The following is a 23,797-nucleotide window of genomic DNA, read 5'->3' on the forward strand; positions in this document are numbered from 1 at the left end:
TGCAGTCAAAAGATTTTCCTGTACTCATAGTAGCCACTAGCCTCCCTGCGTGTATAGTGCCTTTATCCTTAGTAATGCTTTAACCTATTTGAATTGCACTGTGTTGGCTCATGCTCCCTTTGAGTCACAGAGACTCTAACCTGCTCCGACAGGCTGCATTCCCCTGCGTTCCCTCCGACACCGCGGGGTCACAGGGTGGAAGCGCCAGACAGGGCCACTGCCTCCTGCACAGCGCGCACACACATGCTGCCAAGTTTAGCTGCCTGCTATCAGTGCCAGCAAGTGGGGACAGGCAGCACGCATGGGGGGAGCTGGAAGATCATATCCTGCATTCCTAAACCTCTGCAGGAACACTTCAGTTTGGATCTACTGTACTGACAAGTGTTAGACCAAGAGAGGAAAACAGTGAAATGCATCCTTTGAAAACACACCAGTGGTGTAAAGACAGATATTTATCATCATTTGTCAAAAAATGTCAAATTCAAGCAGTCTGACAAAGCTGTCATATCAGATTTAGCTGCTGAACCGAGATGTGACATCTTTATGATTCGGGGGATTTAGCAGATAAAACTCAGATTGGAGATTTTAAGTATTTTATTGTCTTTTGTTTCTATTTTACCTCATAAAAGCAGGTAGTCTCATACACCTGCCATACTAAAGCTTCCCCCTGTACAGCTGCTTTAAAAGTTTGGTTGTTTTAGACTCCCTGAATACAAAGCAGAAACACTTGTGTGTTGCTGCACTCAAACTGTTCTGGATAATTAAATGCTCACTGATGCTGAGGAAAACAATCTCCCAAATGAAAGATCTGTATAATATTCCTTTAGTACTCCCACGAGGACGTATTTTGTCTCAGATTGTCTTGTCTGTGATGAATTATATGGTCTTTTTTAAATCGGTTATAGCTAGACTTAAACATCCTAGTAATATTCCTGCAGGGACCTCCGGTTGTGCTGTGATATCTGAGCAGCATCTTTCTCAAATTCACAGGATTAACAGTTCTTTGTAGTGAGGGCTTCCAAGGCTCTACACGCGCAATTAACTCCCTGTTTAATTAGAATCTTCGAGTTGCAATTATACCCTTGAATACCCAGTGGATGTGGATGATTAGGAAAATAAAAAACACTCACACTGCGAAGTGATACACGAAGCATTTCCAGCCAGACGGCCTTTCCAAAAAGTTATACACGCGTCCTTGGATGTAGGCGCGGGTGAGAGCTGGACGCGCCCCGGTGCTGTACACAGACATCCGCATGGACATGCGGGGATGAGATAAGTACGGGTGGAGGTGAATATGGGGGACCTCCGTGGGAGTGTTCCCTTCCTCAGACATATTCTCTCTTTGAGAAAACTCGTCGTTGTCCGCAGTTGTTCCTGGATCGTGCGCACTAAACGTGGTTTCCGACAGCTCCAAATCCGGTGGTCTGTTTCCACGTGCCACGCCAGAGGACCTCAGTTTGTTCCCATGGTACAATCCGGAATTAGCCATTGTCCCTTTCCGTTATTTTTCAGACGCTTGTTAAACTTTTTCACACTTATTTTGTCTCCCTCAAACGGACAAATGTTCGTCCATGCGCGCTCACCTTCTGTTGGGGTGCATAAAAGTGCAACATCAACTGAGTTACTGCCGCTCTAGATCACCAGGGTGGTGTTTCTTTAATCTAACTTTACGGCTCTCTGGGTTGTTGAGAATATGGCGAGTCTCAGCCCTGAATGAATATCCCCTACCTCTGTCAGAGCACTTATCAGCCTGGAGAGCTGTGGGCGCCAGGCGGTGCGCTGTGAGTCGCCAGCTGTCCAGACATTTTACTGTTTGGCAAAACTGCTTGAAAGCAATTTGCAGCTGATGAACTCGTCCCAAAATATGTGTGGAAAAAAACACGGAAACATTAAGTTTCCCCCCGATACAGCTTTAACACAATATGCAAACTCAGAATATATTTAAAAACCTGTGAGTGCAGTTGTGGTAAATATTCAGTAAAAATACAATGAAAGTTTTAGTAGTTAAAGGGTTTGAAATTGCTACAAGTGGCTCTGGAATGTTGTTATGCAGGAGTAGTAAAACAAATGCTATGCCCTGTCTAAAATGATGCATGACACTATAAACATGTCAATGAGAAGAGGACCACGTCTAATGGGTTGATGAGTTTGGAGTCTTTTGGGTGGAAAGAAAAGGGGATTTCGTCCTAATGTGGAACACATGGTAAGAGAAACAAACACACACCCCGATCATATAAGTGCAAGTAGAAAAGTGTTTCGAGGAGACACTATTTGGCGAGGTGATCTCCCAGGTATTCATGAAGCCTGACTGATGCTGATTCTTTGTAATAAACCTATGCTCATACAAACAAGCCGGTGTCAACAGAAGTTCTTTTCATCGTCTGCGCATCATCGATGTCTGAGAAACAACACTCTCACAGGCATTTATGCATGTGTGAATACTTAAATGCACGCTAATAAATGCGCAACAGACAAGAAATGTATTTACCTGGAGTTTGACAGTGAAGAGAAGTAAAACGTTCTTGCAAAAAAAATCTGATAATATCAATAGGAAACAACAAAATGTGACTTGTTACTGTTTATGATGCAGACAAGTTTGTTGACATCATATCAAAGCAAGAACAGAAAAACAAACCTGCTTCATTTTTTATGTCAAGGTCAGCAATAATACAGACGAGTATCTTTCAAATATGTGTTCAAAATGTGAATTTCAGTGTGAAATCTGAATAGATTTTGTCTATAAGGAATCACTTAGTACAAGATATTAATATAGACAATTAAGCAATATCACATGAGAGTGGTGTTGCTGTGATTCGTTCGTTGGCACAAGGCCGCAGATAATAATGATATTCAGTCACAACCTCGAGTGTGATATTCCTTTTATGCAACAGTTATACAAGCTGCAAATAGTAGTAAACAACAATAATCAACAACTGATTATTTTTTGCTCCACCAACTCAACTCGCTCCACAACTTAACTGAAACTGGACTTTTGTTGCCAAGCAACCCAAACATTCTCCTGCACTCTGTGTCTACAGGTTACCACAGATCAGCTGTTTTTTATCATGTACATGTATCTGTTTGTTTTAATTGATCATCAACCGGTGAACTAAGAGTGTGCTGTGTGATTCAGAGGTACCAGCTTGATCAATGTAGACATGCGCTGTCACAGTATTCAGAACATCTGGCTGAGGCGGAGCGATACACACAGAGTGTTAAGTCACAGTCATGTTGTACTCTACATCAATCATCATCAATGCCTCTTATTCAGTCAGATTACTTGGTTGGAAGTAACTGTTGTATAATGTGTATAACCACAAAAGTAAAGAAAGGTTGAATTGTTAATATTGATTGTGAATTTATTTGATAATGCTGTTGTTTTCACTGTCTTGTTTTGTATGCATTGTTGCACATGCATGCACAGCGTATGTCTCTGAGATGGACATGTAATGCATCCTCAGCTTCTAGTTATACTCATCATAATAAAATGGATTTATATCATAGCTTTAATTTTTGTACTGTAGATTGTCATGAATTCAGGCGGAGAGAGTGACAGAGTCAGAATAATTAATATCTAAAGACAGTGTTTCTGCAGAAGTGTATAGAATGGCCTCCCATTGTTCAAGATGACATACAGACAGTGAGTCATTTTCCCTCATTAAACTGTCAGCTGGAAGGAAGTAAGAAGTCATCGTGCGAGTCGCTGGCATGTTTGGAAGTTATTACCAGTTCTCTACATACAGTACTCAGATCTATATTGTAAGAAGGAGCCTGTTGCAGCTCTGCATTGTGGCCTTTTATGTTCTGTTTTTCATCTAAATAACACGTCCTCTCTCTTTTCCCCTCCACCTTAAGCTGTTTAATTTAGAAGCAGCACCAATAAATGATGAAAAATAGGTCATGTGTCAGGAAAACCGAACCCGTTTCCTGTCTTTTGTGTGATTTATTACACTTTGAAAGTAAAGCCGTCAGCCCAGGTGTTAGTGTAATCCAAGGAAACTCTGTGGACACATGCAGCTTAGTCTGACAAGGTTACCCTGTGGATTGTTTTTGCACTGACCTTGGCTCAGTAAGTCCAAGGAGGAGGAAAACAAGTTCACTGCAGCAGACTTTAATAAGAGTCCAGAGGCTTCATGTGTTGACAGGATCTGTTGCCAGGTAGATATTAAAGACAACTCTCACCGCTTCTTCCTGTTCAGTGCCACTAACAGCATTTGATTTTTGGTTATTAACACAGAAAGGGCAGGACTCCTGAAGGTCACACAGTGCTTCCAGATTTGATTGTGTGAAGGAAATGCAATGTCGGATTTCTCAGGGCATGTCCAGTTCAAGAAGATGTTGGTGTTTAGTTGATTGGATCATTGCATTTGCATAAAAGTAGTGAGTAGCAATATTAGCAACATTAATTGGTTTTCTAAGGCCATAATGCAAGTAACCTGAACATCTTAAGTTTATACATTTAAGGTAATCAATTGATTATTTTTAAAACATTAGAAGGATTTTTTCAAAGGAAAGGAAATTAATTGATTTGAAAAAAGTAAAATGATCAGGTCTGAAGTTACATGGTGTTTGAGCCTGGAGCCAATCCCAGCTGTCATTGGGCGAGAGGCGGGGTTCGCCCTGGACTTATCAACCAGTCAATCACAGGGCTGACACAACGCTCACAGTCACACTTCCAGGCAGTTTAGAGTCACCGATTAACCTACCTGGGAATCTACACTGACGCTGTAGTGTCAGACAAAACTGCGCGACACGCAAGCATCACGGCAGCATCTATTTTGCATTCTACACCGGCTGCGACTACAGCAAGGATGAGTCTCAAAGTTAGCCAATGGTAGTTGTGATTCCTGGCAGTGATTTCTGTGCACAAACATTTATTTATGTGGGATGTAGAAGTCAAATGAGAATGAATTAATAGGATTGGTACCCAGATGTTGAGGAAATGTACATATTCATTGCTGCTCATCTAAGCCTATCAATAACTTCAACAGGAAACTAAAATCAAAGTTGGCCAAAAAGAAGAGATCACATTGTTTAACATGATTCCTTGCTTGTGGGCATGTGTTTACATAGCAGTCAGTGGCTTTCTACGCTTCACTGATGCGCAGCAGCGGGGAAAAATAGACTCGACACATAAAACGAACAGAGCAGCAGAAAATTACCCGCGTGTTACACCGCTTCTTGCGTAGCATACGCAGCTGGTGGAGATTGCAGCATTGAACAACATCGGTGCGGCGGTTCCGTCCCGGCCCACGCGTGTCAAAATAAGCTTCAAATACGTTGCCTGTTCAGATTCCCCACAAGGAGCATGTCTTTGGACTGTGGGAGGAAGCAGGTGTACCAGGACATAACCCACACGCACACACACGCACGGGGAGAACATGCAAACGCCACACAGAAAGGCTCAGTTTGTCCGAATCGGGGTTCTAACCGAGAAACCTTCGAGCTGTGATGCGACAGTGCTAACCGCTGCACAACCGTGTCACAGAAAGTGATATATTAAATATAAATATTTATTAACTGCAGCCCTGTTGACGTTGCACACATTGATTACATAGGTAAAGCGGAAACATGTTCATTATAGTTATTTTTTTCCCTATTCAAGACATTTCTATTCAATTTTGGCCAGAAAAGGAGAAAACTGCTCCTATTTTTCAGTTGTTGACACACCAAAGATGTGAATATTGTAATATTTTCCACCAGTCCAGACAGGTATTATATGTTTAATTGACAATTCCCCCACTTCACACCAAACATCACCTGTAACATTCATATTGCATCATCCTTTACTCGTTCTCCAGTGAGCAAATAATATAATGCATTTTAACCCATGTCCAACAAGCAATTTGACAGGCTGGCTTCCCTTGAGAAGCAAAAAGCCTCCTATTGAAGTTGATGCCAGAGGGCAGTCAGAGAGCTATGCTAGTCTGGTGTCATTCTTTGCAATAAGGTAGAAGAAATGTAGAGGCACATCTCCCTCCATGAAGGCACACCAAGCAGGTTGTTTTTTTATTAACTGTTATTTGCCCAGGCTGATCCATATGAGATTAAGGGATGCTTTCTCCCAAGCCCCGGCTGACGCGGCAGCAACGCATAATTTGGTTTGCAGGAGGAAACAAACAATAACATTTCATATAATTAATTGATGATGTCGAATAAAAGAAAGCAGAGAGGGGAAGATACTCTGAGACGGTGCAGGGAAAGCATCCTAAAAATCGCAGCTGGAGCACCAACAGTTTCAATAGATTCATCTTTTCTGTCATACATGCTTTGAGCTCATGTGCGGTTACATAAGGCTGAAATGTTTCTGCATGGTACCTCACAGACATCCTTTCCAAACAAGCTCTGTCCAAGCGTTCAGGACAGTCAGTTATGATTAGTCATGGCATCTCAGTCTGTATTGTACTCCATATTTATGAGCAACATAAACTCATAAAGGGAGGAGGAAGCCATCCCTCGGTGGTCGTATAAACAAATCAGTGACGAAGCCTATTCCTGTTAAGACATGGCTGATCAAGCTGCAGCATATAACATGTAAAGATGGATGAGTGTTTCTTATCTTAGGAAATAACCCAATTAATAATGATGAAATCTCTCCAGCTTGTGCTTCACCGAGTTCAGGCTGTGGTACTCACTGTGGCCCAATTCAGCTGTGGCTGCATCTTTTGAAGTCTGTGCTTCCAGACCAAATATGACAAGGCTGTCCCCTTCCAAAGACCCGTCTGAATGCAGCCTGAGAAATGGCTCCCACTTATGCCTGAATTTGAAGGACGCAATTGGTGTATCCTTCATGGAGCTCATTCTAGTTGCAGAAACTCGAGGTTGAAATAGGAAAACAATACTGTCCCTGCACAACTGTCTCGCAATGAAAATTGAAATAGATTGTTTTTTTATTTTCTGTTATGTTGCAAATGAGTTGCAAATCCCATCCTGCCCTCGCACAGAATGTTTATTTCTTTAAATGTAAGTTAGATACATTGATAGTTGTATCAGCTTATGTATGTTTAGTCATTCCTGTTTGCTTCAAATGTCTACCATGTTAAAGTATATTTCTTTTAATGTTACAGTGACGGCTGAAAAGAACTACAGAAATAAACAAGTCTGCTGGTTTCACATAGCATGGTATCTGCCAGTTGTCTATCTAGAAGAGTCTTTTGTTGTTAGCTCAACCTCAATGTGTTTCAGCAGTTACCTTCTGTCAGCTACACACACGATACATTTTAAATGTATACTATACACTACTTTAAGACTGACCAACTGGAGCAACTGCTTGACACGAGGGATTTCTGGAAAGAGCCTCATGCTGATATGGTGAAGAATTAGCTTTTTACGAGAACACTGCTGCAGCCTTTTCTAGATTCCCTGTTTCTAAAACTGTTTTCCAATCCAAGAAATATCTCCCCCAATTCATATTGTACAGAAAAAAACAGTTCTTGCTTTGCAACCATTGATAGGTCTTGCAACCATTGGGAGGAAAGAAAATAGTCGACACACAACTTTGTAGGTGGGATTTTGAATGAGTCCTCATCTAACTTCAAAGCTAGCATGCTAGGTAGATAGCAAGAGATAAATGGCCGACAAAAGGTGACAAGCGTATATGATGTAGAAGCAGGAGGGCTTGTTGTAAGTCAACCTACAGAAATAAATCTTATTTGAAAAATGTGTTGAACTTTTTTCAAAACATCAACTGCTTCTTAGTAACACTGAAACCAAGCCAACATTTCCTGGTTGGGCTTACATGGGCTTGACCAGATTAAGGGGGCTTCTACCGGACATGGGCTCAGAGTGGGCTATTAAGTGGTTTGGTGATGGGTCCAATAAGGGCATATATAAGAGCTAAAAATGGGTATACCATTTAAATCCAACATGGGTACGAGCTGGGTCCCAAGTGGGTTACATTCTACCCATATGGGCCCTGTATGGATCCCAAAAATGCCATTCATCAACCCATGGGGCCAACCCCATACTGGGCCTCTATGGAAGTTGCTGATAAACAAAGGCTGGGCCTCAGATGAAGATCCCATTTTTGGCATGCATGGGTGTGCTACCTGAGAACTTCATGATGAGAAAGCTACATTACACACTGTGGTTGGTTAGGGCTATAAAAACAACACAAATGCTTCCTACAAGAGTTAAGCATCATAACAGGCTGAATGAATGACTTCAAACCAAATTGCATTTCCCTTTGCTGTAGCCTGCCAATAAACGTGAAACACTGCAACCCATGGACCCTTTTATGGTTTATGGCAAATACTGCGAGGAACAGATTCAACAAAGAGCTGTGAGTGTTACATAAACATTTTGGTCCATCTTGCAGATTTTCCGGTCTGTTGTGACTTGTCCTGAAGGTTGTCTGTTGGGTTGCAACCCAGCGACTGTGGAGGTCACTGGAGTAAACTTAAGTCACTGTCCAGTTACATATTCTTCAAAAAAGTATTCATTTGGAAAAGGGTGAACTGTTGCCACAAGGGGATATTCCTGGTAAGCAACAACGTGAAGCTTTGCTGTTTTGTAACCAGAAAATGTACCTTTTATATAAGCAAGATTCATCTATAGATTACAGTTCTATCGGGTTCATCATTTTTTTCATTTAAGCTGCATCACTGCATTATTGCACTTCCCTCTGAAAACAGCATACACCTGAGCTTCAAATCAAATATAACATTCAGGACTGGGGAACATATGGGAACCACAAATGTTTGTTATATAAGACAAAGAGACTGCATTACACCCCTTTAATGACCCATGTCTTCCAAATGTGGTTTCACAACCTTTCATCTGCTCTACCTCTCACTATAAAGAGCATATCTACCAAAAACACTCGTTTTTGACAGCTTACTTTTTTTTCTTCTCACCCACTACATACCTTTAACACATTAGGAATAAGTATGTAATGTGCGATTGAGACACAGTAGCGTAGAGGAATACCAGCTGTGCAGGAAGTCGGGCACGAGGGAAAACACAGCGAGTCTGACTGGTGGACAGGTGGAGGATGTCATCATCGAAAAAGAGACATAAACACACACACAAAGTGAGGTAGGGGATGAGACCGACACAGGAGCAGCTGTGACCAACATAAACTTGTAACTGTATTACCGGAGCTAAATAGATTATAGTCACCTCAGGCTGTATGTGTGCATAAAGACATTTGGCACGCCTGCAAGTGCTGTGGGCAGTTTTTGGCATCGTTTCCTGTGTGCAAATGCTGTTGTGTATAAATCGAGCTTTACATTACAGTAACACTTGTAAGTGATAAGTCAGTCATGACATTTTAAACCATGAAATGGCAAAAGCAATCATTTTTATGTAGACTTTTCTGTGCAGCAGTTTCTTTTATAAATTATGTACCGCCAGCTACGACCACTACAAAATGTCTCTACAGACTCTCAGGCCATCTCCGTAAACTACAGCCTTTTAGAAGTTATAAATAATATTTATAGCTCTTGAAAGGTTTATTTGCATTTTGTTTGGTCATTAATTCAAACCATATGAGTCTGAACGAGGGTAAAGGATGTACAGCATTGAGCAACAAACCATTTAGACATTCTTTAGGGAACTTGTTGTATAAAAAAAACAATTATTGACTTACTGTCCTGCTCGTTCAAGATACGGTTCTAAAGCCGTTAGAAACAAAAAACAAGGTTTTTTTTTTCAAGGGACTGAAGGCGAATAAGTAGTGATTTTGTGTTAGGGTACTCATTTCAAAGCCTGTTAAGCAGGATGTAAACCAGCAGATTTGAGAGGTTTGGAGAACAAAACTAATCACTATCCAGAAACTTGGTTAAGAGCTCTGCTTTACTGTTGCTTAGATACATGGAAAAATCTCACAACTACCAAGAAAAGGAACCTCCCTTTAGTGGGGGTCCTCAGCTGTCAGACAAAGACATTCTTCTTCTTTTGTGTTTCTTGGCAGTTGGCAAACCAGCTTAATGATGCATTAAAGAGGCCACACGGATCAAACAACAGCTTTAAATACTTCCAGGTCAAACCACAATGCTACTAGCATGGGTTAAATTTAACATTAAAGCTATTAAAAATATGTGTAACAATAATCTTTCCATTTGGCATTCAAATATACAATAACTACAAATCATTCATCAAGCTAGAGTTAATTTTCCAAGGCTGGTTTAAACAGAACACAAAAAGGAAAACCTTTGCATCCTCCCCCATCCCAAAGTGTCACTTGGTACAGTCCAGATGGGCAGCACCTGGAGGAGCAAGGGGCATTCAAGTGCGCGTGTTCACAAGAGCACCATCCTTAACCAGGAAGTGGACCTTGGAGAGAACAGTTGTTAGAAATCAAAGCTCCCTCACAAAGTGTCAGTAAAGAACACAACCATCTAACCCATGCAGACCCCTGCAACCACCCCGAGCCAAACCATGTCCCTGACAAAGCTTTAGAGAGTATAATTCAAAAGGTAAAATTTTAACATTCTACCCTTGAAATCACACTCCAAGAACTGCCTGTATCTATTCTTCAGCTGGAGACTTGCTAGTGTTTAAACCAAAGTCCATGCTGATATGTTGTCTCATCCAGTTAGCATGCTGTGTCTCAGAAAGCACATTACCATATTTCTCGTTGAAGCCTCTAAAATGTACAAAAGAGAGCAGATCCTGTTCCAAACAGTAACTCAACTTGCTTGTTGTGTTGGCCCCGCTCCCTGATAGCACCCTCAGGCAAAGATTTTAGCACTTAACACTACTCTGTGCTACAGGTTATTTTTGAATCAGTTTCCTTGTCACTCAAATGCCAAGAGTTAAGTGTAATTGCTGTTGTTGTGTCCTCGGGGTGTTAGTGCTTCTCATGCCGCCCGTACTGGACGGCCTGCAGAGAAGAAGCCAGGGCAGCCAGCATTGTTAATACTGTCACGAGAGACATGGAAGCTGCAGAGGCGCAGTGTTAAAGCTGATTCTATTTAGTGTTAGACTGCACATACTGCAAGTGTAAGAAGCAGCTAAAACACTGAAATGATTGAACTTGACACACAGCCAGCAGAAAGCAGCAATGCTGGTCAGTTTGAAGGATTAAGGATTCTATAATTCCTTTATTATGATACAAATGTCATAAAAATATTAAAACATAAAGAAATTCAATTTCAGCTTTGGTATTATCTTTATTCTTTGTGTCATGGATCTCCATTTAAAAACACATAAATGGGCCCGCCCGTCGCATCGTGTATATCATGTTTCTTCAATAGAATATAAATGAGAACTTTAGTTTATCTTGGCTCCGTCACACATGCACCATAATGCTGCTGTAAATACTCATCAGAGCGCCAAATGTGTATTAATCCACAGCTGAAAGTAGTCCCCAAACAAATGCACTATTTACTCCTGTCTGAGTATATTCTGCAAGAAAACAAACTACAGAGTCAATCTGCTTCAGGAATTTATGAAGCTCATTTTAAATACTAAAACTTGGTTAGCCGCTTTTAAAGAGGCACATTTCCCTGTGTCAGTTAGAGTAAAGCGCAAGAACCTTAAATTTAAAAGCAGGATTTGAAAAGTAATGCAGAATGTACATCATAATGAATTACTCATGCAATATAAAAAACACTGACTGTGTGTGTTTGACAGGAGCTAAAATGTCAACATTTTCCCTCAGCTATAAGTGCTTTCTCTCATCGCTTCCTTTGAGTTTCCCTCAAATATAATTGGTAGAAAAATAGAGGAATGGATAGATATCATTGGAGATTTTGGTTGAAAACTAATTTACAATAGATTATTATTGAACATAGGACTGCCCTTTAAGCCCAGGAAAGCCAAACTGGGATATTTCTTTCTCTTGTCATTGATCGGCTCTGCTGTAACTGTGGCACCTGCAGTAATGATGATAGTACAGCTGCAGCAGAGAATACTGTCATTCCTTTTTTTCCCAAACAGCTTCTATATATAGCTTCTTCCTTGTGTTCTGTAATACAGTTTTATGCAATATGAATCCAGTATAAATGTTGTATAAGAGGGTTGCATGGCAGCGCTTAAATAAACGTGTTTGTGGGTATCCAATCTAAAGGAACAGATAGCCCGACTGACTGCTTGTTTTCATTCTTCTTTGCTGGATCTTGGAGCCCGGCCACCTACTTATCCCACCATTCATATGCCATGTATTGCAAAAAAAAAAGTGTATATTCATCAAGATAACAATTTAAACATGAATGCAATACTTATAATCCACCAATGCATGATCAACAATGTGTTATGCGATGAGTCATAGCCAATTACAGAGAACTGTCTGGGGGATTACGGCACCGCACAAGCTCTGATCAGTGGAGTTCAGAAGCCGACAGACTGTATGGAAGATTTAGGAGCCACATCGTTTTAAGCACAAACAATGATCAGTCAGATATTTAAATCAAATCAAAACCTAACATGCAGTTATTATCAGTAATAACACCAGGGTTGCATTACCTACTTACTGAGGAGCAGTCGAGATAAATCAGATTACAATGATATAAAAGCATTAGTCTGTGTCTTTTAAGGACACAACTAAAGTAATTACTGCCGGGTTTCCTGGGTTATAGAATGATATGCTTGTGAATTAGCCTTTCAGTGTATTGGTCAAAGCTTAAACGTGAACAAGTGCACTACTGGGGCTTAAAAGGGGGAAATGTGAAGGTTTGCATGACATTGTTCAAATAATAAAACGCCTTAATTAGGGGTGCTTGGGCCGACTTGATAGAGTTGTTACTGAAATAAAGCAATTTATGGGCTGTGCAGTGGCCATTATACGACATCTTACTGATTCAGCTTGTCAGACTAGCGTGTTCGCAAGTCACACATTATTATGCACATGACTGCAACCAAAACGTTTTTTACGCTTTTTTTCAGCAACTATAAGATTGTGTGTTGAGCTGTGAGTTTAATGAGAAGCTCCCAGTGTGCAGCAGTGCTGTGGCTGAAGGGATCCAGTGTGATGACAAAAGACTTGTACCTGTTTATTTCTTGTTTTAAAATATCTTTTAGCTGCCATATGTAATGTGAAATAGTGAATGTGAATGTTGTAGTTCATCATGTGGCCAAAGATAAGTCTCTAAATGAAAGGTTTCTCTGCAGCCTAAAGTGGCCAAAAAAAGCCCCACTTCTACAGGTGTAATTGGAGATACTGGTGAGTTTTTAAAGACCCCCTCCAGTGAAAATCGAGTGTTTAACCTTGTAAACATGTGGTGTTTTTCATGTGCTACAAGACATATCAGGGACAACATAAGCAGTCATCTCCATGGCTGGGCCTGTCTGCTTTTAAACTGCAGTGTACCAAGGACAGGCTGAACAACACGTTTTCAGATTGGCAGGTTTGAGACGTCACAAACCTAAGGAGCCAATCCCGTTAATGGACGGGGTGACGCTATGCATATCATTATGTGCAACCAATGGCAACCACTTTGGCGATGTGTGAGCCAGCTGTAACCGTCATTATAATTTTTGCAAACTCACTACTGAATACTAGCATCAAAGTTGCCACTAAATGATGGCAGACGTGTTTTGTTTTCGCGACAGAGGGGGCGGATGGAAATGTGCATAATGGGAGGGGCCTATGCAGATTCTGGAATTTATAATGAGGGAGAAGGAGGAGATGCCTTGGGAGGATTTTTACAAGACATTAAAAAAAAGCCAATACATGACTGGAGCTGGTCTTTAAAGTTTTAAAATGATGCTAAAAGAAATTGATGGGATCAGCAAAAACATGTACATCCTAAAGAGAACACAAATGCCCATACATGCCGATAATAACTAATGGAAATGTATCACAGTAGATATAGGTCTGAGTAGGTTAATGGATGGATTTATTAGATTAGTTAAATTAGACTTAAATTCAGTTTTCATTGCTCAAGCAGGTTGAAAATAAGTTGCCCCAGTAACCATACACAACAGCAATGCCACAGTGTGGTTAAACTACTTCAGTCAGAAAAGAGACGATTTTCAGTTGGTATTTAGTCTCTCTTTAATCAAGTAGGGTTGAGAACGATTGCATCAGCTGGAAATTATGTAATAATATCAAATTACTATTTTAATTCTGCTTTGATGCACATATTTGCCTGGTCAGAGAGGCGGAAGAAAAAAAAGCAGTTGGTCTATGCAGTCTCAAAGATCCAACAAATTACTCTTGTCTGTTGAGTGGAGCGTGGTCTGCTGAGTTTAGTGAGAGGGGCAACCCTAAGATGAGATGTTTCTGGGAACAGTATTGTCTGGGGTTCCAGCATTTGTCAGCGGTTGGAGAAATTAAGAACGCATACTGGCTTACACTGTTCTGTAATACCCTGGCAATGATGCACTGTGTTCCCACTTATGTGACATTGGGTTTACTCGCCCAGATTACAGAGGCCGAATCAATATTCTCTAGATGTAAGAGATCCAAGCGATCCATAAAAATTAAGATATGTTTCTCGGAGTGGGTTTGCAGACATCTTGTCCACTCTCGGTGTGACACAGATTTCATTTCATTGGACTGTTTGCAAACTGAAAATTGGGGAAACAATGCTTCAACAGCTTGGCAGAGATGTTTGTAAGACTCTGTGCCTCAGCTCTGTGTAAGCCCAGTCAACACGCTCAGCACTCTGAGATGTGCATTGTGCGGGGGTTTTTTGTCCCGCCTTGTGCTATGGAGCAGAAGCAGTCCCTTCCTATCCTGACATCACCCAGCACTGCCCTGTCTGGAATGGGAGATGAGCGGCTGCAGGGAAGGAAAGTGAGAGCTAGAGAGAAGAGGAGCCGGATGACAACAAAGAAATGGGACTGTGATGTATAATGAATAGTGTAAAATAGAACAAAAAATGAACCGGGTGTTTTTTAAAGAAAGAAGACAGGGAAGAGGCGAGAGCAGCAATTGTTTGTATGAGATAGCTACAGGGAGAAGCGGCAGAGAGTGTTGCAGTTCTGAGCACAGAGATGTGGACTCACAAGCAGGACTCAGAGGCAGAGCGGTTGAAAGCAATCAATCATTTACTTGGTGAGAGTTCAAAGCAGAGTTTGGCAACAGGCAATCAGTCAGTGCGGGTGAACTAAGCAGGCGAGGGGGCAGGCAAGAAACAGGGATGAAGGCTGGAAAGCTAAAACTGGGTACTACTTTAGACGATCAAGCAAACGACTGGGGAGAGAGGCTGATTTATGCAGGGGAGATATTTAAAGAATGGGGGATTGGCGGGAACATACAGAGGGCACCCACAGGGCAAAATGACTAATAAAGGAGCCGTTGTGACAATAACAGAACAAGGGTCTGACTGAAGTGACTCAATGTGTTTCCATTGAGATGATTTCATTCCAAACTGCCAAAGTAATTGGATCCAGTCTCTCAGTGGGTCACAGGTCAAATCTTGATGAATCTGTGATCGTTCTGCTGTAAATATCAGCCCACTCTCAGTCCCAAGTAGTCAAAAACAACCCATCAAAATACGAAGCTGTAGGCACTCCTCTTGATGCTGTCCTGTTATTTCTTGTTTGGCCGAGAAGTCAGGGGAATCAAGTCCACTCTGGGCAGAGGTGGGAGGATGGATGGGTCAAACAGACACCAAGCTTTGATCCATGAGACCAGGGTTTGATTCCTTTTAGAAACCAGTAAACATGGATTTCTTTCAGGAAGTTGATTACTTTTAAAATGACTACAAATACATTAATAACATACATTAGTTACGTAATGTACTTATGAAAGGTATGACATATGCATTAGTTACTTAAAGTATGTAGGTTATCAAATTCAAAATCAAATCAAATCAAATTTTATTTGTGTAGCGCCAAATCATAACCAAAGTTATCACTTTACAGAAAGAGCAGGTCTAGACCGACTCTTTGTTATGTTATTTAAAGAGAGACCCAACATGAATCACCATGAGTAGCACTCAACAACATTTGGCACATTGGCAAAGAAAAACTTTTAACAGGCAGAAACCTCGAGCAGAACCAGATTCATGTTGAACAGCCGCCTGCCTCGACTGGATGGGCCCAAAAGTGGGATAGAAGGTGATGCAGGATAGATTCAGGCAAAGAGAGCAACAACAACATATGTCCTTTTTACATCAACAACAAGGTGTTAATAGCATAAACTTTTTCCTTATTCTAACCAAGTACCATAAAATTTGTTGTATAAGACACACTTTTAATATATTTTTTTCATCTATAAAGTGGGCTGCGTCCTTTATACCAGTGCGACCTATATACCTGTATAAAATGCAGAGAGATATTTTATTGTGTTACGGTATTTTACCCAGATAATGGCGCTATCCAGTTGTTAAATGGTGACTCCACATCTCTGCATTATACTGTTTCCAGGTTCGAGCCGCTATAATGTCTCATATTTACAATATGCCGCAGTGTTGTTTTCCTCGCTGTTTTAAGCGCTTCACGGATATGCACCGTCATGATCGCCATTGCCACCCTCACAACAATCAGTGTTATCGTAGGCTGCCAGCTACCGCTAGCTACAGCACCGGTAGCTAGCAGGGTCGACATGGTGCAAACAGATGGTAGGCTGTAATTTGTGTGTGTTTTGAATGTGTTTTAAATGTAATGTGTTGAAATAACTTCTATACACGTTTTTATTAATAAATAGCAATAAATAAACCCCCAAAACAGACTGCGTCTTACATTCTGGTCCAATTTAGATTCAGAATATTACGGTGGTTTTTGTGCTTACATATAACCAAACTGACATAACAAGCTAAACCAGGCAGTAGTGCTTGGTCACGTTCCAAAAATTGTAAAATGTGCCTTGGATATTATTGCTAAACTGACAGCTTTTTTTCGATAGTCTGGAGCTTAGGGTTACAGATCAAACGACAAGTTTGGTGTGAGGATGTGTTGTAATGGTCTTGATATTTCTAAGCCTCAGGGAATCCAAATGTCCAATGCCAGTACCCATCACTGTACATAATAAAGTATTGATGCAGCCTATAAATGTGACTTACACTTAAAAGACAAGTTTGTCCAACTCAAGAGGCCAAAAGGCAACAATGCCTCAAGAGGATTTAATTTTAGTTTGGGTACATGTCTCAATTTCCTAAACAGCAGCTTACGAGGTGGACGAGATAATACAGACTCATTGCTTTGCTTTTAATGGATGTTGGAAAACTGACAGTTCATATTTGGAAAGTAGTGTTGTGTATCTTTTATGTATTGAAACCAAGCACATGCAAGTGGGGATACGCACAGAGGAAACACGGCTGTGAAGGTTCAACTGAGGCTTTGAGTCTGAGAACAGTTATCTGAGGCTGCAGAACTGGGGAACGTGACTCTGTGGACACAAATACAGGGTTGAACAAAACAGCATGAATAAGTGGGCGGCATAATGCAATCACTAGCTTGTAAGTCATGCCGCATACGTACTGTACGGATCAAATGGTTTCTACAGTTGGGATAAAAAGGCGTTTATGGAAATTATTATTTGGGAAAGCCCTGGAGGTTGATTGAACTTCCCAGGTGGCCTCTGGAAACACCATAAGAACATTAACTCAAACCATACGAAACATTAGCATCCTGTACTGGCTGTTTCACCACGTCCCAAGCCCCCCCTCCTATCTAAAAGGGCATATCTCCTTTTAAAGCCTATATTTGGGTTCCATTTAATGAAATTACACTTTCCAGTGGATTAAACCAGTTTACCAGGAGGCAGGAAAATGTGGAATATTGTTTTTCTCAGGCCATAATTTACATCTCAAACCGATCCATTTCAGCTTTGATGTTCTACTCCCTGTTGCACAGTATTAACATAAAATTACATAAAAGACATGGTCAAAAATTCATTTTGACCCAATTTGCAGACTCCTCTACATCTTAACTAGCAATGCAAAGCAGACCACCTGTGCAAAAGGCTCAAGGAATGGTAAGATGTATGAACAGTGAGGTTTAACCTGTTGCTAGGCAATGACCTAAAGAATGGCAGTTAGTTTTAGCTAATAGTTAGAGGGTTAAACAGTCAATCCTAACAAGCTAAGTTTCAGTTGATTCCACAGTTTGTGTGCGTCTATGACCACAAGGAAGTGCTGATTTTTGATTGTTAAGACTAGTTTTTGTTGGAAATTTATACTTTAATATTGTAAGTTTACCAGCTGTTTATGTAGCAATTTACAAGCTAGTTTGTATTAAGTAGTATCTTTTATCCGTCTCATATATAGCCTATTGAGAAGCATTTCTGTTGTAGTCTCTAACACCTGTTAAGCACTGTTTACTTCCTGTAATTGTAGAACATTATTAGTCCATCTTGTGAGGTTTATGTTAATTGTAGGGATAGCAAAGCCAAAGTAGCTAACGTGGATGTCTTTTGTTTCCACTTTATTTAGAACCACACTCCCACATAATAGTATAAACAGAACTGTGTATCACTTGAATTAATTATTAATGTTTATTTATAATTATAAATGTATTCATTTATAATTTGTGCACACATATTTGGACTCGGTGCTGTCTTTTTAATCCTTTGTGTGCACTCATCAGTAATCTGTGGTCCTACTTAAAGTGGTTAATCGCACGGCACATTCTTTCAGCCAGGAGTTTGAATACAATGGATGACATCTGCTGCATTATCAAGTTTTAACTTTGCAGCAGTCTGTTATATTGTAAAATATGTTTAACAATCTCACAGATGCAGAGAAGAGCAGCCAACGGCATGGAGGTGATAAGTTATGCTGAAGAGAGGGCCTGAATTATTAAATCGTGCGCACACACACACACACACACACACACACACGCACACACACACACACACACACACACACACACACACACACACACACAGACACACACACACACACACACACACACACACACACACACACATCCATACACACACACAATTCTCTTCTTTCCCTTTTTGACACCTTCTCTGGCTCTATAGATCACATACATCACATCCTCACATACACAATTCAACAAATTCAAGTGTGTGCTTAACTCTGTCTTTTATAACCCCAAACTGTCTTTTCGTGAATCTACATTTAGAACTACTCCGCACCACTGACTTCAGAAGATGTCCCCAATTTGCAGACTTGTAGTGCCCTTTCAAAAATGTCATTATGTCCACATAATGAAGGGTCTCGAGTTAAGATTCACATACCCCACTATGCTGGATTTTGTGAGGATTAAAGGCAGTCTTCGTCAGCTGTCACTGTCCATTTAAGAAACTATTCACAGTCCCTTTTGAAAGCGGCTGCCTCAGAGTTGAAAAGGTCAGTCAATGGAAATTAAAATTTGTGCTTAAATATGTGTGGGTAGAGGCTTCTAATTTTAATTTGTTCTGGCCTCTCTATTCTTACCGTGTTATATGATGAAACATTTCTTATCAAGAATAGGCTTCCTGTGGACTTATTGTGCTTTCATTTTATGGGGACAAAATAGTCAGGAAATCAAGCAAAAATGATTCAGCAATGCTTTTTATCATTAAAGTCATATTCTGGTTCTTTCAAGTTTTCTTATTCTTATTTTCCTGTCTGTCGATTATCATGCAAGCCATCAGGAAGTCCAAAGATGGCTTTTCTTTTTCCGTTATAATGAGTTATTTCTGGTCATTTTCTCAAGATCTCGACTTATTTATCAGGTTATCACGAGATAACAACGCGACACCACCATAATGTCAGATGATCATAACTTGTATCCCCAGAGTTCCAAAAGCAGAAAACTTACCTCATTCCTGTGGGTATGTCCTTGTCTGTAATATCACAGTGACCAGACTGTTGTTTTGTTTTCTTGCCAGAACATTATCCCATTATCACGAGAAAACGAGCTTTGTTAACTTAGAGATAATTGGCCAAATTAATCTGTTATAATGAATTGGAAAAAAACAAAAAAGGGATTATAATGGGAAAACCAGCTTTGTTTTGCAAAGTTGAGATTTTGAGAAAACGGCCAGAAATAACTCGTTATCACAGGAAAACGAAGTAAATAAAATGTATGGATGCATGTCCACCAAGGGCTTCCGTAGTAAACAGGTCAACTCGAAATGTATTTATTTATTTATTTATTTAAGTGTCAACTACAAAATAATGAAGAAGCGTACGCAAAAGCTGCTGTACTTAATATTTCCGTAATAAAGTGAATGCGCCATGAGTCTATTTATTTACACTGTAGAAGCTCCGCCCACTCTCGAGCTCCTTTCTGCGGCGTCGCAGCGTGTTTGAACAACCTGCGGCTCAGGTAGAACTTCCATAATAAGCTAACGTTGCAACTTCGCTGTAGAGTGGAGGAATAAAGTGTCTTCAAGAGGCTCCTCTGCTGCTACTGCGGACTTCTGTTGACTTTGTCGACCCCAGAGAGAATTTCAAGCCTCATGTGAAGTTTACCTGTCCTGCTTTTGGAGGTTTTGGTCGATGTTGACTTTTCCCACAGACTGCACTGAGATGCTGGGAGTCCCTGCTTCACTACTGCAAGGTAAGTGGGTTATTTGGTCCTATTTTGTTAAAGCCTAGGTTTTGAGTGGAACTCTCAGCTGTGTTTTAAGTTGAGAGTTGCTTTTGTGGCTACTACTGTTTGAGTGCTGCCCTGCAATGCTAATGTTGGCTTTTATCTTGTGCACTATTTGCATTAACATTAATGGGGAATATTGCCTTTATATTGGCTTTATTTCTGTAGTTGTTTGTGGTTTAGCAAATGGTGCTTTGGTGACTTGTATCCATGTGGTAAAATATGAACAGCAGCCTCACTTATAGACATGATCATAATTGTTGTCCCGCAAATAGGCAATTCACATAATTATTTCTCCGTAATATTACATTCTCTCACACACACTACACTGTAATTCAGATTTCCCCCACACACTTCAGCAGTAGAGAAACTAAGTAATGCATTTGTGTGACAGCTTGCTTTACTGCTCATCATATCATAATTACATCTTTGCTGCTGAGCTCCTGTTCTCACCCTGCTGCTTCAGTCTGCTGCACTCTTTGTCAACCCTGAAGCTCATACCCATGTACTGATGGTCATCTGCTGCTTATCAGCACCACATTACATTTAATATGAAGAGGCTCTCTGCTCGCTAAGCTGTGAAATGCTGTGATTTTTGATATGCTTAAGATATCTGCTGCAAAGCTGCTGTGTTTCAGTCTGTTGCTGCATATCTGCTGGATTTCAGGCCTTTTAGATTGATCCATCTCACACACCAGATAGAAGTATATTCCCAGAAATGGTTGGACGTGGTTTGTTTATCATCCTCGCTTCCCAATCTCTGCTGTGCTGAGCTCGGTGTTTGCTTGTGGCTGTAGTGACAATGTCAGTCTAGATGCCAGATATCAACTCCACTTGATTTTGTATTCACACAACATCCTGTTCAGTGAGTAGGCTGACTGAACTAAAGCTGAGTTATGGCCATTAAGAGTTTTCCCCCAAAAAATTGTTTTGTGAAGGCCATAAATTTTGAGCTGCATTAAAACTTTCACTCCCACTTAGAAGTACTGCAATCCATATTCAGAAAGAAAGTTTTAAAAGTTGTAAAGAGTTATCAATCAACAGGAGTGACTCAAACTTTACTAGCCTCCCAGATGGGCTCATTAAGGTAATTATAAGAACATAAGGGCTGCAGTTGTTGGTTGTACCAAATTATAGCCTGATTATGTTGCTTAGTATAAAGCTTCAACTATTGTTTTGTTTTATTCTGGAGTTAAGTGGCACAACAATCTCCAATATCAGTTATTGAAAAGATCTGAGGCACTCAGAGGGGTCATTAAGAAAAGGCCTTTATTTCTTCAGGGCGCCAGACTCGTAGTAAAAACATGCCTATGCCTTTCAGCCTTTAAGGCCTGCCCTGATGCCTATGTGTTTGATGGCTGGAATGGGTAGGCATGTTTTTACTATGAGTCTGTAGCCCTGAAGACACGAAGGCCGTTTATGAACTAGCCCTCTGAGTGCCTCAGACCTTTTTAAGCACTTTAAACTCGGATCCCACTCTGAAGAGTGCTTTTTGAAAACTCCAATATCAGCTTACGAGTCTCAAGTTTAACTTGTAAGACGGAGGTTTGTCAGAGTGGAGGGTGGCTCTCGTTTCCTAACGTAAAACGGCTTTACTCAGTTTTTTCAACTGGTTTTGAAGGGGACACATTTTAGCTATGCAATCAATTCAAGTTTTTGAATCACGTTGGTGAAGCTTGTTTCACTTAAAACATTGTATTGATATTTTTATTTACTTATTTTTGGAGCCTCTCCTTCCTCCTGAAACAAACAAGCCTTTTCAGGTTAGACCTGAGCCACGAATGGCTCACAGTATTTGTAGTGACCGCGTAGTTGTAGAAAACATGGCCGCTCTAGGATCGTTTATTTGGCCTTATATGTACAAGCCAGAATCTCCAGGAGGTATCGGAACAATAAGTTGAAATCTTGACAGCGACTTGACTACAAGCTGGTGCAAGAAGGCAGCCTGGGGTGAACGAAGGTGAATGACGATTGGTCGGTTTCAGCGAAAGCAAGGTTCTACGTGTAATTCTGGAAAAACACGGAATTATGCAGTTTTCACTTTTTCACTGTGAACAATAAACACCCAAAAATGTGAAACCCATGAAAATATGAGTATCCATTCCAAAGATACGGCCCCTTTAATAACTAGGTCTCCAATAATTTGGTTCCTGGTAAAGATCTTTAACAATGAACACTAAAGGGATTCCATCCCAGCCCTGTCTGAAGTCCTGCGTCCACTTAAGAACATCAGCTTTTGCTTTTGCCTTTATTTGATAGGACAGCTGAAGATAGACAGAAAATATTGGGAGGAGACTCTGCACATGGGGCGCCTGCTCTGCCCACTGAGCTAAACCAGCACCTGGAAACAGATATATTCATGAAACTGCTTTATCCAGTGTTGTTACAGGTTTTTATCCCAGGGCCAGTTTGTTTTGAAGAAGAGGTGACCTCTGTGGATAATTCAGCTCTGAATAATAAACCTTGTGAATGTTGAACATTGAGGGGTCATTCTGAGACTTGATTTGTAAAGTAGAAAGCCTAGCTGCTGCTCTGCGTTAAATTACACAGCTAAAAAACAAAAGTGCGTGTCGAATCGGGGTCTGCTTGGATGATGATTTGAATCATCGACTTTTAGAGGGCAGCCGTAGTTAAAAACATGCATTGCTGAAGGTTTTTGAAGTCGGCCAGCCATGTCAGATCTTTATGACACATTCTTCCTTTGAAGGTCCACTTTGAAGGAGAATGACAGAATGAATGAAGCATTCACAGTCCAACTGAGGCAGGAAATGGTTTGAATGTCCTGCTGAGCGTCTGCCTCGTTCAGTGGCCTGCAGTCATGTGTGTGAATGTATAGCATGCTTTGTTAACGCGGCTGCTGTCTGTGTCTGACGGAACAAATTGGTCACAAGAAATTCATCTCTGCAGTAATTACTATAATTAAAATTACATGCAAGCAGCCATTAAACAAGAAGTAAATAGTTAAAGGCGTCGCATAATGAAGTCTTGCAGTGAACTGAGCTTGATATGTTAATTGATTGATCGAGTTTACTTTGCTACGGGATGTAAACACATAGTGAAAACATTCCTATGCCTTTCAGCCTTTAAGGCCTGCCCTGATGCCTATGTGTTTGATGGCTGAAATGTAGACATGTTTTTACTACGAGTCTGTAGCCCTGAAGACATGAAGGCCGTTTATGAACTGGCACTTTAAACTTGGATCCCACTCTGAAGAGTGCTTTTTGAAAACTCCAATATCAGCTTACGAGTCTCAAGTTTAACCTGTAAGACGGAGGTTTGTCAGAGTTTTTGAATATTGTTGGCTGTCAGCGGGATATTAAGCCAATTTAATTTAAAGTGATCAAACCCCCAGTGGGGGGTGGCACTTGTTTCCTAATGTATAACGGCTTTACTCAGTTTTTTAAACTGGTTTTGA

At 40.6% G+C, this 23,797-nt stretch overlaps 1 protein-coding gene across 1 annotated transcript in view; it reads right to left on the bottom strand.

Annotated features, from left to right (window-relative positions):
* The window catches only part of kcnq1.1 (potassium voltage-gated channel, KQT-like subfamily, member 1.1), a 55,727-nt gene extending 54,238 nt beyond the window's left edge, over positions 1-1,489 (bottom strand). Inside the window, exon 1 of the mRNA XM_069661553.1 lies at positions 1,131-1,489. Within this exon, the coding sequence (XP_069517654.1) occupies positions 1,131-1,489 (359 nt within the window). The remainder of the gene's footprint in view (positions 1-1,130) is intronic.
* Between the last annotated feature and the right edge of the window lie 22,308 nt (positions 1,490-23,797).

This window comes from Semicossyphus pulcher, unplaced genomic scaffold (assembly GCF_022749685.1).
Source record: "Semicossyphus pulcher isolate SPU_LCO1_2020_fin unplaced genomic scaffold, fSemPul1.0.p SCAF_1, whole genome shotgun sequence".
In the NCBI taxonomy this organism is placed as follows: domain Eukaryota; kingdom Metazoa; phylum Chordata; class Actinopteri; order Labriformes; family Labridae; genus Semicossyphus; species Semicossyphus pulcher.